The sequence below is a fragment of the Sphaerodactylus townsendi genome, linkage group LG04 (genome assembly GCF_021028975.2).
Source record: "Sphaerodactylus townsendi isolate TG3544 linkage group LG04, MPM_Stown_v2.3, whole genome shotgun sequence".
In the NCBI taxonomy this organism is placed as follows: Eukaryota; Metazoa; Chordata; class Lepidosauria; order Squamata; family Sphaerodactylidae; genus Sphaerodactylus; species Sphaerodactylus townsendi.
The window spans coordinates 109,430,999-109,450,048 of record NC_059428.1 but is presented as its reverse complement, the minus strand read 5'-3'; the positions used below and the strand labels follow the sequence as shown (position 1 = coordinate 109,450,048).

General features: G+C 41.7%; 1 protein-coding gene across 1 annotated transcript in view; it reads left to right on the top strand.

Moving 5' to 3' along the window:
- Window positions 1–19,050, top strand: part of FARP1 (FERM, ARH/RhoGEF and pleckstrin domain protein 1) — a 224,522-nt gene that overhangs the window by 162,879 nt on the left and 42,593 nt on the right. The window contains exons 13-16 of the mRNA XM_048494114.1: window positions 1,878–3,126; window positions 10,322–10,380; window positions 15,769–15,862; window positions 17,725–17,816. Of these exons, the coding sequence (XP_048350071.1) occupies window positions 1,878–3,126; window positions 10,322–10,380; window positions 15,769–15,862; window positions 17,725–17,816 (1,494 nt within the window). The remainder of the gene's footprint in view (window positions 1–1,877; window positions 3,127–10,321; window positions 10,381–15,768; window positions 15,863–17,724; window positions 17,817–19,050) is intronic.

The window sequence follows — 19,050 nt, the reverse complement described above, 5'->3', positions numbered from 1 at the left end:
GCTTTTGCAAGTGAAAGAGTCTGGTGGAGATCTTTGTCTTTTCAGAGCCTTGTTCAATACTGTGCGTCATAACCCAGTTTCAGGATAGGCCAAAGTGAATAGCCCTCCTGTGGCTTAAAGCAGCCTTGTCCTTTCCTCTGCTTTGGAAGGCTCACAGATGAACAAATAAATGCAAGCACTATGAAAAGGTTTAACTTCAGGGTGCTTTAAAGAATGGAAATTTGAAGCAGTGTGTCCATCAAATTCCTGTACTGGTCATTGGCAAATTAAGTATATTACGCAAGCATGCTTTAATGCACATAATCCAAAAGTGATGGCAGCCAACTAGAGCAACTCCGTAAGTTTTTCAAGGTAAGAGACACTCAGAGGTGGTTTGCCATTGCCGGCCTCTGCATTGCAACCCTATACTTCCTTGGTGGACTCCCATCCAAACAGTAACCAGAGCCAACTCTACTTAGTTTCCAAGGTTTGATGAGATCAGATGAGGCTGGGCAGTCCAGGTCTCAGCATATAACCTACATAGCTGGAAAAAGTTTTACCGCTTTAGGAGGCAAAGAACTGTGGAGTACATCAGGATCAATACACAGGTTGCGGCAGAGGCCATGGATGGAGGGAGGGAAAGAGCTGCTTGGCCTGAAGGTGGCCTTCATGATCCTTGTTAGCAATGCCCCATCCTGCTTCCTGTGAATATAAGAAATAATTCCATTATTTGCCCATTTGTTTAATAGCTACAATGGCCAAAACAGATCCCCTTTCACCGCCACCCCCCTTGCCCCAAAAACCAATCCTGATTTCCAGGACGTTAATTAAAAACAAGAGAGTCAACCTCTTAACTTTTTTGTGGTCTAGACCTACTTCTTCTTAATAGTGTTGGCTAGAAACTGCTCTTAGGAAGAGAATGAGTTGGTGGAATTCAATAACCCTTAAGTGAAAATCAAAACATCTGAAGAAGAGATGGTCTGTGTAATAATGCCCTTTGTAAGCATTCTTTGCCCAAATCAGACTGGCTAATACAGGGCTCCAGCACTTCCATTATCATGTTAATGATGTTTGCTTTTATGATTTTTGTAACCTGCAGGTACCTCTTAGCTGAATCTATTGCCTTTTTCCCCCATGGCCAGCACTTTCATAGTAGCTTGAGCCTTTATGTTATCATTTGCTGCAAATCAAAATTTATTTTTTCTAATGGTTGTGCTGATTTTTCTTTAGCCTGTGAATAGGCGATTTCTATTAGTGCAACATGGTGAAATTTTACAAACTTGTTATGTACATGGTAAAACATCTCACTGTCTATTTGGAACAGGGGAATTTAGTGACTCTGTACCTGGAGGCCTATTTGCAGTGGGACTTTAGGGTTTGTAGTTTTTTTAAAAAGCTCTCCTTTCCAGTGTGGTGTTGCAGTTAAGAATGGTGAATTCTAATCTGGAGAACTGGGTTTGATTCCCCATTCCTCCACATGAGTGGCAGGCTCTTATCTGGTGAACTGGATTTGTTTCCCGCCCTTACACACGAAGCCTGCTGAGTGACCTTGGGCCAGTCACAGTTCTCTCAGGACTGTCTCAGCCCCACCCTCCTCACAAGGTGCCTGTTATGATGAGAGGAAAAGGACTTTCTAAGCTGCTTTGAGTCTCCTTACAGTTGAGAAAAGTAGGGTATACATTCAAACTCTCCTTCTTGTTGTTGCATAACTGCTGATTTTGGAAGTCACAGAAATTGTCACCTCTTCAAGAGTTACAAGTTTTAATCCATTGTGCTATCAAGAGTGAAAGCAGTCCTTTATGATACACGATCATGAAAGCTGTTGAGCTTCTGGGTTTGCTCTCTAGGTCCTATCCTACCTGACCTTTTCCTCTTTTTGTACCCTTTCCTTTTTCTAGAGCTGCAGTTTTACGTATGGCGACAATGCCGATTCCCGAGTGCTGCAGAGCTGCCGGCAGGGGAAAGAACTGAGAGTTACAGTGGAAGACGGCGGGCAGCGAGCAAGCCCTTCCCTGAAGAAGAGCCCAAAGGAAGGCAGGAGGCTGGACGGTGTAGTGATGGCAACGATGGAGGAAGAGGAGGAAGTTGTAAAGGACAGACCACAGCACAGCAGACCTCAGGCCCAGCAGCCGAGCACAGGTCCTGCATCCCGTGCTGCTCGTGGCAGCGTCACCTCAATTCCTTTCATTGACTGCAGTGATGTAGATAGCGAGTATGACCTCCTCAGAGAGCAAATGTCCCGGTCACATTCCCAAACAAATGACAATTATGAGGGTGATTCGACCAGTGGTGCCTATATCAATTGTAGAGATGAAAATCGTAACAGGTATAGGGATTGCTCAGCCACCTCTGCAAAGTCATCCCTCCAGAGCACCCAAGATTGTAATGATGGCAGCTCTACTAGCATGTCCTTCTATGTGGGTGGAAGCCCCAGAATCCCACTTCATAGCACTCTGATTGATGAAATGTTCAGGGGTCCAGACACCCGTAGCCCCCGGGCCACGCCTTTGCCTTCCAGTAGCAAAGGGTCCAGCCCTCACATGAGTTTCAGCAGGGCAAGTTCCCAGGGCTGTATCTCTGAAAACGGGCGTAATGGCAGGGCTAGGTTTGACAGTGATGATGCTTGTACATATACCTGCCATGGTTATGTTAAGTGCTCCCCGGTCTTGCAGAGGGCTCACGTACAAATGATCCAGAATGCACGTAACACTTCTGAAACAGATCCCTTTATCTTGAGCCAAGTGACTTCAACTCCTGGTCAAGAGTATAGGCCAGACAGATACAGTACAGGGGGAATGGTTAAACCGGCCCCTTTAGAAAGTAAGAGTATGGCAAATGGTGTGCCGTCTATTGGACAGCCAAAGCAAAGTCCAGTTATGCAAACCTTATATGCCCGGGGCATGATGGATCATATGTCTACCATCCAAATGATAGAAGGCTCTACTAGCAGTGGGACTGAATCTAGTGATTCTGATTCAGAAATGGTTAATCCTTTCACTCACCCTCTTGTGTTTGGAAATCCTATAGTGCTGAATTCCTCGCCCACAGGTAGGAAAAAGTATTCCTTTGGCAACCTCCAGCTAGATGAAGAGGTGGAGGATGTTTCAGTGAGCCTTGGAGATGAAGATGGTGTCCATGTCTTTGGTTGCTAAGGAACACGAGTAGCACTTTTGAGGAAAATTCAGGACTTCTCCAGTGCTGTCGGTTGGTTTGGAGAGTTGTTCGCTGAGTGTAAACATCGTACGTCAGCACATTCATGGCCCCACTGAAACCTAGAAGGAGCATTTACTAGCTGTAGTTGTGGTGATTGTAACTCGCAGTGCAATCTAATAGTGTTGTGTGGCTTTTGAAGGAGATTTTGGTCACTTTTTGGCTAGACTTTTTATGAAGAGGAGAACATTGTGTAGTCTTAATTGTGTATCATATTTAACAACGTGAAGGCAGGGTAGATAATATGAGAAGTAGCATAAGTGTTTGGGGAAGCGGCATGATTTGAAATCATGATACGCATATGTGCTTTTCTCTCCTGAAGGAGAGCTTGTTATTCAGTGCCTCATAGGTTTTACAGTTAGGATGTTTATGCTGTAGTCAAAATGCAAGAAATTTAATATTCAATGTAAAATCTAAGTGAATCTTTTTTAAAGAGCTTGTTGACATATTTCTACAAGAACTACTATATTTTGGTTGTCTTAATTTCACATTTATTAATGTTCTGGAAATGTCAAAAGCCATTGCATTTTTGTTTAGTTGGCTAAATAGTTGGCCTCTCCTGTCTAAACACACTGAAGAGGTAGAAGATGTTAATTTAAAAAGATAGATGGAAGGAATTTAGATTTAAACATTTACAAGGAAGCTAGGTCAGCTGAAATTTTCCTGCTACTGCTAAAGGCCTCATTTAAATATCAGTAATCGTAATTCACAGAAGTTGATTACATGGTTTCTTTCAGCCTAGCTGGTAAAACTTGTGTGCATGTGCGATCTGACCAAATTGCATGCATATCTGAAGACAGACAATGGGCAATGGATGTAAATGGGTTCTAAGCACATAGTTCTATCAAGATCAGCCCTTTCAGAAAACCAGTAGTTGTGGGGTTTATTCAGCAACAACTTGAAGCGTTCCTCCAGCCAGAGGTAGCTTCCTCAACCTTAAGAGGCTGTTCCTCCAACAGAAGAGCCAGTTGAGTTGGTGGAAGGTTGGTTAGAAAGCCTTCAGACTTCGCCAAATACACCCCAATGACAATGTATGTACATATCATCATTTGGGAAATTTGTGATTTATCCCCCCAGCTTGGTTCTGGGCCGTGTTGTCTCTGAATGTTGCAGAAGTATGTAATGTCCTGATCACCATTTTCATATCATCTGCTAGATGTCAGAATTTAGAAAGCTAAACAAAACATACAGGGCACTTTCGCACATGCAGAATAATTCACCTTCAATCCATGTTCACAATCATATGCAAGTAGATTTTGCTATTTCGCACTTTGTGAAATCTAGTTTGCAGAGATGCGTGAAAGCAGATAGCTGCAATGGGGACATCTAAGGGTGTAAAGGCATCATCGCTGGGCACCACCAAATTGCAATCACGTGTTCAGAGGCCCGGTGAGACAGTTCATGCCCCGAGGAGCAGGTCCCCCTCCCTTTGTGGAGATGGATTGAAAGGGTCGCATTTATTGCTGCATGTCGCAGACAGTGCCCATAAAGAGGCTAGTGAGAATTTAACCCTGTATTTGGGATTTTTTTTCCAGGCAGAGAGATATATCCATTATCTGCCCAGTAGCCTTACTGCTCTTGTTAATTTTTTTATTATTGGGGCAGAGATAATTGTTTTTATTGTCACTATAATACTTTCAGAGGAGTTTATCAGAATTAAGTACTGAGGGACAAGTTTTGCTGAACATAGTTGGCTCTAAATGTTTGTTTGTCAATCTAGAATCAGCTGAGCCAGTTAACAATGTATCTTTAAAAAAACCTACAGTTTTCTAAGTTGTTTTAGATAGATTTTATACAACAAAATGTAAGCATGTTTGTGATTTTCTTCTGATGCCTTGAATTGAGATGTGTTAAATGATTGATCTGATTGTAAGAATATGTTAATAAGAGTTTCATCTTTACTCAGATGCTTGAAATACGTCATTGTTTTGCTTATTTTCACAATAGGATGAGATTATGGTGAGGCAACTTATTTAATACCTAAAAGACTACATCAGTTAAACATAGCATCCGTTTTCAGTGAGGGGCTAGAAAATTCTTTTAAACACATGGCTGGGATTTTCAGGATCATAATAAAATGCAAAGGAGTTCATTTTTTAAAAAGGCCTTTTTGCCAATTGCTGCCCACTCATATAGGGACGTTGCGGGCGCTGTTTTCTTGGTCCGAATCTGGCATACCACCATCTCCCTTTGCTAACCGTTCTCTTCCGCTACTAACTCATATCTCTCCATACACATACAGTTCAGATATTTGAGACAACAGGCAAGATGTTGATTAATTAAAAACGTGGCTCTGCACTTGGGCAACAACAAGAGGCTAGACCAGGGGTGTCCAACTCTGGCACTTCAGATGTTCACGGACTACAATTCCCATCAGCCCTGTCAGCAGGGGCTAATGGGAATTGTAGTCCATGACCATCTGAAGCACCAGAGTTGGACACCCCGGGCTAGACTGAAAAGAAAGTTGACTTAATATTGCGCTCTGTGTTTTGGCTGTAGAATAAAATAGTTTTTCGGCTCATGTCCTTTTAAAATGTCGAATGTTTAAATCCAAAGCTTAGGTAAACAGAGACATGCTTTTTGAAATGTGAGAGGACTGTATGTGTCTTTTTGCTGACCATCGGTGATGATGTAGAAGGCAAGAGTGGCTTGGCTCCCCAGTAGTGTTTCCACAGATGCCAGACGGGAGCTACAGAAAGTCATACTACATGGCTGACTTGTGAAAACACTAGTTTAAATCCAGTCTGGTTCATGTCGTGTAAAGCTTCATAAGCATACAAACACTAATTGCGTCAGTGTTTTTTCCAGTCTCTCCAGTATATTGTATAGTAAGTGAATCCTTTTTAAGGGAAAAAATTCAATTTAATTTCATGCTGATTTAGCAGGGGCTGGACACCTGCACAATACATGTGTTTAAGTTAATGTGAATTGACTGGAGAATGTTCATAAACGTTACCATGACTGGAGAGAATGTGCGGCAAGTGAAAAGCGTAACTTGGATTTTGCATATTGTCTAGTCAATTTACAATATTTCCAAACTAGCCATGGACATAGACAGGACCAAAATTATGTTGTGGCAGAGTAAATGCTTGGCCACATTCCTAACTTGCAGCCAAACACACTAGATGTGCTGCCTCCTGTGTAAGCATGTTGCCCATGTACTGCTTTGAATACATGCCTGAACATGTATGTGCATAGGTACTGTGCACATTTGTAGCAGATGTAGAGAGGCAGGGGGTTCAGCTAGTGTCCTTCCTCCCATTTCCTTCCCTGTCCGTTCTGGTTCCGTACACAGATAGGTAGACTGTACAGGGTTATAATTTTAGGAAAATATGAACACGTGATAGCATAAGCAGGTAGTTGTCATCATTGCTAGTATCTGTTTGTATCCACTGTCTGAGGATGGTTGCTCTTGTCTTTAAGGTTTCCTTATGCTAAGTGTTCAATCTTCTGTGGAAGAAATACTCCTTCTGCAAGGATGGGAGAAGTCTTAAGTGGACAAGACGTTGCTTTTTAGGGTAGAAGTGAACTTCAGGATCCAATCTATTGCATGTGCCCTGATCCTTGTGTGAAATATTTGCATGCTACGGTTGGAGTTCATGCATATTGATCAAATGGTATACCCAGTTTCCTAGTCATGGTACTTACATGTGTATTCTGCCACCCTTACAGAGGATTGGCTGGTGGTAATTCATGTCCTCCATTTAACTCTCATCAGTTCAAATATATGCAGCAGCTCCCCCCACCTCACCAAACATAATTTTAGGAAAATATGAACACATGCTATCAAAACATAATTTTAGGAAAATATGAACACATGCTAGCAAAAGCAGGTAGTTGTCCTCATTGGCTAGTATGTCTTTCACTCCCACATTTGCTTCCCTTGGGACTTTTATTACTTTCTGGCACAATCTATACAATTAAGGCTGCTTGGGTTGTTTTGTGTTCTGCTTTCTCATCTCTAACATACTAGCTAAAGTGTGGGTAAAGACTACTCATTTTTTTTTGGCAAGGTGATTAATCTCAGTGTGTTGGAATGAACAAACCATAACTGGCACAAGTTTGTGGAACGTCCGCATCTCCTCCAGTATCTCTCTCCCACCCCGCACCTCCAAGCTCCTCCTTAAGGTTGAGGGACCATTAGGAGCAGATGCACCAAAGGGGAGCTCGGATTGAGAGGAATTTGGCCCTTCCTCCTGACCTTGTGCAAGCTTTGCAGATGCAACCTTTGCAGATGGAACAAACTGTGTGCAGGAGACAAGAGGAGGCCCATTTCTGCTGGTTGTCTTATCACAGCTGCATTCTGATGTGTGGCCTGCTGCCCTGTTTCTGAGCCCTCTCTGACTCTCAGAGGCAGCTTTTTAGGGAGCTGCCGGGGAGATGGTCACAGTTGGATACTCCATGCTCACAGTTCAGTAGATGTAAATCACTGGCTAAAATCCATTCTCCTTTGTAGGAACAACAGATCCAGTGTGAATTTGTTGGTTGGGAAGCTGATGCACTCAGCAGATCCAAGTATCTGGTCATGGTGGAAAATTTTCTTGTACACACTCCGTCCAATGTGAAGCTGAGCCTGAAATGTTGGACCACATTGTACAGGGACTACTTTACACTAAAAAGTCAACCATATGCTCTTGGTCTTTTAACAACGGAAAGGCTGTTAATTGATATGACATAATTAGATTCCAATAGAAACCTATGAAAGCCAGCTGATCTTCTGCAAACTATGAATATAAGCTATTAATACTTTTTTTGCTGTTGTAGCAAATAGTGTGTTTCATCATCTCAGGGGGATAATGAAGCCGTATGATACAGTTCTGTTTCTCCCACTGTCACTTCCAGTTGGTATTGCTTTTCAAATAGATCACGCACATAAAAGTATCATTACATTAAACATTATAGCTTACGTAAGATATTAATTGCATCACATGAAGCCGCTCAGGATTTCTAATTGCATCTTGTACATAGGGGGGTGGAGATCACAGTCTACTGCCAGTTGTATTCCTTCTTGCTTGCATTCAGTCTACTTCCTCTGAGTAGGATCAATTTGTAATTTACATCAAAAGTGAGCAAAATTTCAAAAAGAAATTCTAAACTGGGGGCAATTGTGACCATCCATGAAAGTGGCAGGAAGTGTGAGTAGGAGGGCAATCCTCTTTTCCAGGCTTTGGGGTCTCATGGGAAGGAGTCGTGAGTGTAACTCCCTCAGGACTGTGGTACATTTATGTCCCATCATCAAGTGAATGCCCGGCTTCCCAACTTCTGAGTCTTATGTAAAAGAGGAAGAGCAGAGGAGTTTGCTCACACTTTTTTTTACGGAATATGCAAAATAGCCTCAAGTTAGGTTTTGTTTTCCCAAGAATGATTGCTCAGTTTTGTCTTTGAGTCTCTTTTACTTGCTTCGCAGTCTTTGGACAAAGTTGGTTTGCGGATGTTGATTTTCTGCACAGGTAGATTCTGTCTGTGTGGCTATTCATACGTTAACCTCTTAACTTCAGACATCTGGCAGAGGTTTTGCTTTACTCCATTTAGCTTGAGTTCTTCTGATTTTTTTTTTGAATGTGGACGTATGGGGATACTCCTAGCGGTTTTGCCTGCAGCCTGTTGTTGTGTGGATTGGGTAGGGTTATTAATCCAGCACTGCCTTAAAGGAAGACATCTGATCCCCCTCCCAAACCATGGGGAAATTATCATTACAACAAAGCAGTGTCTGTGGCAGGGAGATTCCCATTGTGACTTGTTTTAAGTAGAGGGAGGAATGTTCCATTTGTCCAGTTGTCTTAACATCCTGTTGTTCCCTAGAATGTCACACACACCTTTTATGCATCCTGTGCCCCAGGGGTGTGTCCATGTGGGAGGGGGGCACTACAAATTCGGAAGCTTGTTTTACAAAATATTTTTTAAAACAATTCACCTTTTATTGATGTTAGTCAAACAAGAAATTTGCATCTGAGTTGTATATTAATGCATCCCCACCCCACACACATACATGAAGCTATCTTGGACAGAATAGTTTTGCTAGAGTGATGGTTCACAACTGTGGTAAAGTTTTTGTAGTCAACCACAGGTAGAGGTTAGGGATATCTCTGAGAATAATGCATTCTGAGTTCTCTAAACCAAGTGGATTCATGCTCTCACAAACACACGCAACACCCTTTCAGTAGTTTCTCATTAGAGAAAGATTAGCTTTATGTTACACCAATAAAAGCAGCTCAAACTAGTGTTTTTTCCCAGCGAAGTGAATAAAACGCATGTTGGAAATGCACATGAAAGAGCATTTGTGAATGGCAGCAGAAGTGTCTACCCCTAATATCAATTGCCTGAGGCAGCTTTTCATGGTGGTTTCCTGCTACAGTAACTACAGCAAAATGCTCATACCACCATTCACATTTGCTTGGATCCCAAGGTCAATCTCTGCTGCATCCCTAGACTGGTCCAAGAAATGTTTCTTATGGTGAAAGGTAGTGGGAGGCAGGAGTCTCAGTTCTGCAACAGGAAGCAGGAATTGGAGGAGATCATGCCCGAACCCCTCCTTTCATAGACATTTTCTGCAGGCTTCAACCCTTTTATGCATGATGTCTAACATGAAAGTCTTTGAATGGAAAGAATAATGTGGGAAGCTGTGTGCTGTTTTGAGAAAGGTATGAAATATTTCACTCCAGTTCTTTGTTTTTCCACCATTGTTTTTGATGCACATCTGACTTAAACAACCTACTAATGCACAAATGTTCGTTCTTCCTTTATCTTCCACTATTTCTGGTGCATTTGATACCTTTCAAATAATATCTGAACATGCAATTTAAAAGCAATGGCACATTATTTTAGAAAAAATACTGGGATTTTCATTCTCATTCTTGTCATTTGTTGAACAGTGTTACAAAGAGACTTATTTTATTTCGTTGTTTGCACTGTTTTGTCAGCATGTACCTCTGTGGGAGGAAAAAGCCTTTTTTCCCGACTGTTCTTTCTTTATTCTCAAAGCATGGTGTATCTTCTGTTCCTTGCATTGTTTGCCATACTGCCCCTATGTCATTTTGCTGGAATGCAAAGGAAGCTCAGCTGGTAATGGAAGCGTCTGTATCTTCCTGATCCAGTAATCCTGCGTTCATATAAAAAATACCTTTTTCTACAGTCACCTGCAAGGAACCTGCTTTGCAGATTTCCAAAACAGAAACCGATGGGCAAGAGCAGGTGACTTTTGACATAAATATCTGATCTCCACGATGGTGAGGCGGATCCAGTCTGCTTTTCACTTTACAATGAAGACAATGCTTAAAACAATTGAATCAGTTGGTGGGGGAATTAGCAGGATCGCTGTTGCATGGGGGAAATGTTGTGCAGAAATGGACAGTAGCTGTAGGGTCAGCTTGCATATGGGTTAAGTGACTGTTATTTAGAAGTGTTTAAGATATATTTTTGATTCTGAACAAGTCTCCCTTTGTATGTGCGTGTGTGCTTTAGGGAATAACAGTCAAGCTGTTCTTTCCATCCCTTTTTTTTTCAGTGATGGAACGAACAGCAATAGGAAGGGAAACTCCCAGTAGCTTTAAAAGCCCTTTCCCATTCCTGCTATTTTGCAGTTCGTGATCTCTTATCTTTTTCCAATCAGAAGTGACTGTTTATGTGGCGAACAGCTGCAGTTACTGTCCAGTTTTGTCCTTGCCACTATCTAACACTATTATATATCAATGAAGCATGGACTTTTGTTACCCAAGAGGGAAGGATTCCTGGCTACCAGATGTAATGCTGAATTTGGGGACTTCTTGTAAGCATGTCAAGCCAGAAATTATTTATTTATCTATGTATGCATGACATTAATTTTTGTTTTGCTTTTTCAATTGCCTGTACTGAAGGCTTTTTACCCTTTCTGACTGGTATCTTGCTGTAAAACTGTCTCTTGCTTAACTGCTGGTTGAAATGTTCGACTCAAGTACATGTTCCTTGGAATAATGCACCATTCTCACAAATCACTCACAATCACCCCCTCCATGAGAGACACATTTCAGACTTTGGGAGTCCAAGCTGCCGGTCCTCTCTCTTCCCTCTCCTGTTTCTTGCAGCAAGTCAGCATCTGTTAGAAAACACTTGCTTTTGCTGGAATTGAATTATATCTTGTGATCGTTTCTTGTTGCTTGTCAGGAGCGTTAACATATAAACAACTCTGTTAATCACAGCTTTGAAAAATCTTGTCCTCCTTGAAGTTGCTTAAGGTGAATGCCTTTCCCTAAACGTTCTGTGGAAGTGGCAAGAGAGGAAACGAGATTGCCACCCCCTTTCCTGAACCTCATTTGAAAGGGGAAGAAATGTATGCATGTATTCCCCATAGGGAGATGTTCTTCCCTCTGGTGCTAAAGTTGAATGCGTCTCGCTTCCACCGAAAACTCAATTGCATTTTTTCCTGTTTTCCGTTCTTCGGCGGCTTTTTGTGAAAATGCAGAAGAGAGACATTCGCTCACTCTTCTGCTTCTCATTTTGTGGAACGGTCTTCGCTGGCAGCTCCATTTTTATTGATTAGAAAAAGGGCTCTATAGCATTCATAATGCATAATTTGGTCAAATAAATTCACGCCTCCGGGTTTGTTCTGGTTCCCCTGTCTTGAGATCAATGTGAAGTTTATGAGTTCAGCTTTCTTTGCTGTTGCCCTGAAGAGTACTTTTATTAGATATGCTTCCATCCTAGAATTCTGAACAATCTATAAGCTTTGTTCTAATACGTTCCTGTTAGAACAGAATCTAATTTCGCTATGCATCGCTTAGAAAATCTTTACCCAAAAGGTTTTGAGCAGTTAAAAATTAGTTGTTACTTCAAAGTCGAGATGAGCTGCGGCACCGGTGAGGTTGCTATAGAAGGTATGCTGGATTCTGTTTTGTCTTCTCAGGGCTGACATATGCGATTTAAACTTCACAAGCACAAGACGTTGTTATAATGGCTGGCGGGAATAGCCAACTTCCTCCTGGATTTTGAATTGCCGAAACTGAATTAACGATTCCAGCAGTTAAAAGCACTCTTCTTGAAATTCTTGAGCTGTCCTAGAGCAAAATCTAAACACACTGTACTATAGGGAATGTTATGATGGTTTTAATAAGGATAAAGTAAAGCATGTAGGAAACAAGTAGATGATTTTCTTGGAAGGCACGGCTGCCTTTTGCCTGGATGCACAATGTGAGGGAAAACATTCAGATGTTTAAATCCAGTTTATGTCTAGTCTGGCCTCCATAATGCTTTTGAAAACCCTGATATATGTACCCCTGTTTCTTTAACTTCAGTCTATAAAAGTCGAGCCTGTTCTCTAGCTCCCCACTAGCCGTATTTTAGATAGATACTAAATGTTGTAGTAAACATCTTGAAATGCAGCTTGTTTACACTCTGTTGTTTACTTAATAACAGTTAAAATATTTGATCCAGTTGCACCTTTGTGACTTTATTTGCTATGAACTTCTAACCGAGGAGGAGCAAACAGTTCCCAAATCAGTTCCTATTACGAAAATTACGGTTTATTGCAGAGGCACCAGTAGGGGATGGACCAGTTAAACCGAAACTGGACTCGCCTACATGAACAACAGGGTCAATAAGTGGCCAGCACCACAGACACTGCCACATGTGATCATGTGCATCCTGCCAAGCACCTTAATGAAGCTTCTTCCTCATGGCTAGCCATTAAAGGGGAGGAAATTGAGGTCCACATGCCCAACACATAGGCAACTTCACACAGATACTAATGCTCTCATGTTTTCTCATGGGGTAGGCTGAGTGCCACAGTTCCTCTGTTTTTACTTCATGTTTGAGGTGAGATCTTTGTTCCTTTTGTAAATGTAGTTTGAAAACATATCAGTTATAAACCTAGAAAGTATAACTTCATGGTTAAGGGCTCACCTGCCCTTGTGTTTCTTTTATAACAATGAATTCATTTTATTTTGAAATTATTGTGTACAGTTGTGTATACTTCAAATTAGTCAAATAAAGGAATTGGCATTTGATGGCAAACAAACTGCCAGTGATTTTTCTCTCAGATTTTCCTGAGCGTCCATTTAGCATGGAACAGTGGGTAAATTTATTTCCTTCGAGCCGAAAACCCAAACAAACCCTGAGCACCCTGCTTTGTGCAGCAAAAGTGACATCTTTCGGGTTAAGCTTTGGGTAGATTTAGCCCGAGTTTCTTACAGCATTTCGGTTGGTGCTGATAAAAGATCGTTCAGAGTGCAGACAGATATATGGATCTTGTTTGAATGGGCAAAGAGCTATACAAATTTTGGCCTTGATGATGAATAAATTGAATTTACCAAAATAAATAGAATTTTGGTAATTCTCGCCTGTCGAAAGGCCTGGAATGTTGCTGCAGTTGAGGGTAAACGGTTCGCAGTTCGGATGAAACTTTTTGATCCTTGATTACCCGATGAAGTGCCACAATTTGAATTTAGAGTCAAATTGGATCCGCAGGACTACAGACGTTCAAGATTTCAACTTAGGACAATTATTTTGCTATCAGACCAACCTGAACTTTCATTAATGAAGAAGATCGTTTTTCCACCAAGTGAAGAAGCCATCGAACAAACACATCCGAAGTAGAGCAATACATGAGGGTTAGAATCCATCAGAAGTGAAAAGGAGTTTGTTGACAACTACTCATACGGGTTCATAATTCTGGCTTCGGCCGGGGAAACAAATTTTGAAGTACGTTTTTGATTAAGCTGTCATCTTTTAAATAAAACCATAAATCTGGCTTTCTTGCAGGACCCGCGTCTTTAGAAACGTCAGAGTTTCCAAACCTCCATGCTTTACGTACCCATAGCGCCTCTATATTATTGCGCTTTTCGAAGTTTTAAGAAATAGCCAACAAGGCTTATATGGCTGTGAATATTTAAAATTTTCCCTCAATATAGGCATACCGCCTTTTATACATGGAATGCATAGAATACTTCGCATTTTTTTTCCGGAAATGAGAAATCAGAAGCGTATGGAACAACAAACAAGGGTATGCCAACCTTGCTTTTCTGAAGGTATGTAGGAAGAGGAACGAAGTAGATTCCTCCTAATGTTTTAGATGTGACTTTGACTTAGAAAATTTTATTCCCTAGACCCTGTTCCTTATAATGGCTCAGTTGAGACACTGTGCGAAACCATGATTTAATTTAACTTACTGTGGCTAATGTGATTTAGAAACGCCCTACTAACTTTATGGTTGGTTGTAGAGGTTTGTCGAACCAGGAGCATGGATTGAGTTATTGACCACGGCTAATCTTAACTTCATAGTTTCATGCGATGTATGAATACAGAACCCACCTAAGCTTCATCCTGAACATCTTGCCGCGACTTATGTTGCGACAGCCTAGAGAGAATACAGAAAGTAGCCAATCATACCAGCAATTGTTGAGGGAAAACCAGGGTCTGCCGCAGGGCTGACGTTATTCGAACTGGAAGCCTGGTTTTCCCACAAAATCGAACTGTAGTCCAAGAAAATAAACTACATAGTTTTGTCGCCATGTCTGAACTTTGAAGGTACGTCTACTTTAGTACTTTCTGAAATAGTTCTAATGTTGCATTTTGAGTGTTTAAGCTTTTAGGAAGGTGAAAGAGCTCTAATAAATACAGGGCAATTCATTGTATGTGTACAGTTACTCTGTGTTAACCTTAAAAGCAAAACGCTGAAAGCATTAACAGCTTTGGTGGGTATTCATTTTTATATTCATTAATTAGCCTCATCACATGCTCTCCGTGCGAGAGATGAAGCCCAGAAGGCCGGTATCACGAAAAGCTCCAACCGTCAGAGGGTGATGTTTGAACAGACTGGATATTGCCTGTTACTACATTTGACCAGTCCTGTGAACTCCTCCTTTCTTTCCAAGTTTAGATCATAAGATCCTAAAGAGCTTGCTTTCTCAGAAGTGTACTGTTCTAGTTCAGGTGTTACCTTCTACCTTCAATGAAGTGAGAAGGGGAAGAGCATGGGAGGAATCATGCAAGCCTTGATATCCTTTGTTAGATAACTGGCCGCACTGAGGGTGGGAGATGATCATACATCCAAACAGGGGGGGACGCATCTTTCACCGGGAGATTTTATCTGGAATAGGCTGTAATTGGCGCTAGGGCACTGTTGAACCTGCATTTTTTGAACGCTTGAGAACTGACTGAAGAGATCAGTCAGTTTCATACTCTTCACTTTCCAGAGTCCAACCAAAATAAGCAAAATCCTATGTATCTGATGATGAATCGAGTTGCATGAGAATCCCAGAATAAAAATGGAACCATCTTCCAGCCAGCCTTCCCTGGCTCGCTCTGAAGTCAGTTTGTCATATCCTATGAAGCTAGCATGTGCTGAAACAGGCAGGCCCCTTTTTCACCCTCTCCTCATGCCATATGAGTATTGCTCTGGCCCTCCCTGCACAAAAGAACCAACGTATGCTAAGGTTGGATATGGAATTATTTTTCTGGGAAACCCGTTCTCAATGTTGTTATATTCTGGCTATAGGGCTCTTGCTCACGGCCCTGCACCTTAGGGAGCTGTCAATAAATTCCGATTAGGAGGGACCATTGCCATGGCTTAATGTGTGACATTATCATATACTAATCTGAGGCTGACAGCCAGGCGAGGCTTCTCCATCAGTCGGCCTCTCCCGCTGGACCGACCGAAGCACAATTGTTCGAGGCGATGATGAAGGAGGAGAATCGAGGAGAAGAATTTTTGATCTTCGTTTTACCCTTGTTCCATTTTTATTAGGGTGTGTGACATGCCTGAACTATTTCGGATAGAAATAAATCTCCCTTCAATGACTGAACTCGATTAAACCTCATACCTATTACAATTGTGCTACCGGGTTCCGCCCTTAACTACACAGGAAAGGGGATCTTCCTGAAGAATCACCAGATTCTGGGTGTAAAAGCTGAATCTTTTCGATATAAATGGCACCCACTGTAATTTGGTCAGCTACCCTCATGGCCGAGATTTGCTCTTTTAATGATCCTTAAAAGAATACTGGGAAAAGTTATTAGCATTGTCACAAAATGTTTTTAATTACACATTTTTAATAGGTAGCTTTAGGGCCTCTAAAGGTCTTAATTCAGCCCTGAGTATGTTTGATAATCTATCTCGTTAGTCTGCAGCTCCTGGTTTCCATGGCTGCTGGATCACAATCTTTTTACAGTACTAAGGAATACATTTCTGTTCTTGTGCATTTTTCTTTTTCTCTCCCTCCCCCCCCCCAAATACCTTGTTTGTTTCAGTGGAAGCTTCCAGCACCACCGCCTTACCTAAGCTTGGTTGGGTTCAGAGCCTGTGGCAAATGGCAAAATGCAGTTTTAAAACAGGTACATTCTACCCTATGTAAAAGTCAGCTGTTTAAAAGAATGAGCTTTCCAGCTTTGGCATTAGGGTGAAGTGGGGTGCCCTTTTGAGAAAAGGGAGAACAAACCAGGAGGAAAATGGGGAGGGGTAGGGAAATGGTGGAGGGAAGAAAAGGGAAAGGAAAACAGGGAGGTGGAAAGGGAAGGTGAGCGAAAGGTAGGACAGGGAGTCCAACTTAAATACTTTGCAGATTGCTCAATAATGTTAGGCATCTTGTTTGTCTGTTTCCTTGAGCAGTAGAAGTGACACTTAGGAAGGCTCCTACAGTTAAGCTGTTCCTAATCTATTGTATGATCATAGTAGAGAAAGACCAGAATTTGACTGCCTTTCTCAAGGAAGATAAAGTACGTGAGAGAGAAAAACTGAAGCCCAGAGTCCACTTATCTATAATTGAAGTATGATACATCCTCATTTTACATTCTAAAATCCTAAGTGTGCTCACATAGACTTTAAATCTCACTGGACTCAAGGGAACACAGAGCTTACAGCAGTCATGTGAGTCATTTAGTCAATGGTGGTTGTGAACATGGTTCTCTGGGCCAAGGAGTGAGGTCCCCTGGTTTACAGGACCCTGAAGAGAATTAAAGTCAGGGCTGGATAATTAATCCCTTCTGGTAGACATCCCCCCCAACACCAGTTTTACTGAAAAACACCTTAAACAGTACGAGGTGGGGTAGATTTAAGAATTCTCCCTTTGTACAGGTTGATTTCAGGAGTGAGGGGAGGAACATTTTTTTCATCCTCCAGAACAGTGACCCTTCCGCTATGCAGGGTTGGTGGCTATCCTGAAGTCTTTCTCCAGTGCTGAAAATTTGGGGTGGGGGTTAGTAATAGGTACCATAGCACAAAAAATTTCAGGAGGACATGAAAGAGGTGTCCCTTATGTTTTTTCCTGCCTGTTCACTTTGCAAGCCCCAAATAGGGTACATTGTGGACATTTGTTGTGTCCTGTTCCCTTTGCCGCTGCCACCATTGTATTCCTGTAATTAGGATTTCATGGTAATTTCTGGCAAAATAAAGCTGGTGCTATTGAGTCTTTATCTGAAACTTTTCAACAGCAAACACTTCAGCATTCAGACAGAGGTTTTTAATTTGTAATGGTCCTCTTGCTCTCCCCCCCCCAATTCTGTCTTTTATTCAAGAAGTTGGCTTTGAGTACAGAACAAAAGTGTTTCTCCCCTTTTCTTGTAATTCTCAGAGGTTTCCAATGGATAAAGCATACTTCATCGCAAAAGAAGTGTCCACGACAGAACGAACCTACCTGAAAGACCTTGAAGTCATCACATCGGTATTCATTTTAATTTCATGCTGAATGTAAAACAGAACTTGATAGTTACCATTTGTACCTTTTGATTCGAACCTCTTCATCTACCTCTTCATCTTCTAAAATGAGTTTAGAAAAAAGTATCCCCTTTCTGCGCCACCGCTAGAAGCCACTTGTGGTGAGGCAGTCATTGCAGTTACCTAACTGGAGGAGACTGGACATTTTGGGGAGGAGGTGCTTTTTAAGAAGAGCCTGTTTTTAATTTCTGCGCTTGCTTTTTAAAAACACAATATACTGCCATCCTTGTAATGTTAACACTGTGAATTTTAGGTTTCTGCTGTAAGAACACTCTTTGTAGCATTGTTCTCCAACCATGCTAGCTTGCTTACCTGCAGAGCTGTGTTCTTAATGCTTCTTTATTGCCTGCCATACGCATCTTTTACACATGGGAGAACTGCAGGATGCTTGCATGACGAGTAGTAACTGAGATCTAATGACAAAGTCTTAAACCTGCGGCTAGCTACACAAAAGAGATACAGAAACTGTTAAGTGATGTTTAATATGTGGGCTCCATCCCTGTATCCTTCTGGTGGAAAGAAATAGCTGCAAGGTTTATAGAGAATTTCTTTCCATGAAAACGGAAGGAGTGAACCCAAGGCCTGCTCCTGATCTCTCCCCTCTTGTCCCGTGAGATGGAGTCTTTGTGTGAACGGGCCAAGTGCTGTGGCACTTTCACACAATAACTGGTTTCTTGTGGCGTGAGCTTTCATAGGCCATAGCCAGTGCATGGTTATTGAGTTGGACTGCGACCCGAGAAACCCATGTTCAGTTCTTCATTTGGCAACAAAACTTGCCACGTTACCTCAGGCCACTCACTATCTTTTAACCCAAAGCAGTTCACAGGATGGTTATGAGGATAAAATAGATGAGAGGAGGGGGAAAGCATATTATGTGGCCTTAACTTCTTCTAAGGAAGGGTGGAATACAGGTATGAGTGATAAATCAGGAGATTTACCACTGTGAATAGTCTAGATGAAAAGTTTGGATTACCCATTCCTGGATTCTATGACTTATTTATTTTTAAAGCAAATCTTGGTTTTCCATTCTTTTGAAAGACCTCCCAGTCACTAGTACCTTCCCCGTTAATTAGTTCACACTTCAATATCCCTGTTTCTGAGAATGTGATCAAAATAGACCTGCCTGAGAATGTGATCAAAATAGAGATCTGGACAGACAATTGGGGTACGAGTTGTCTGTA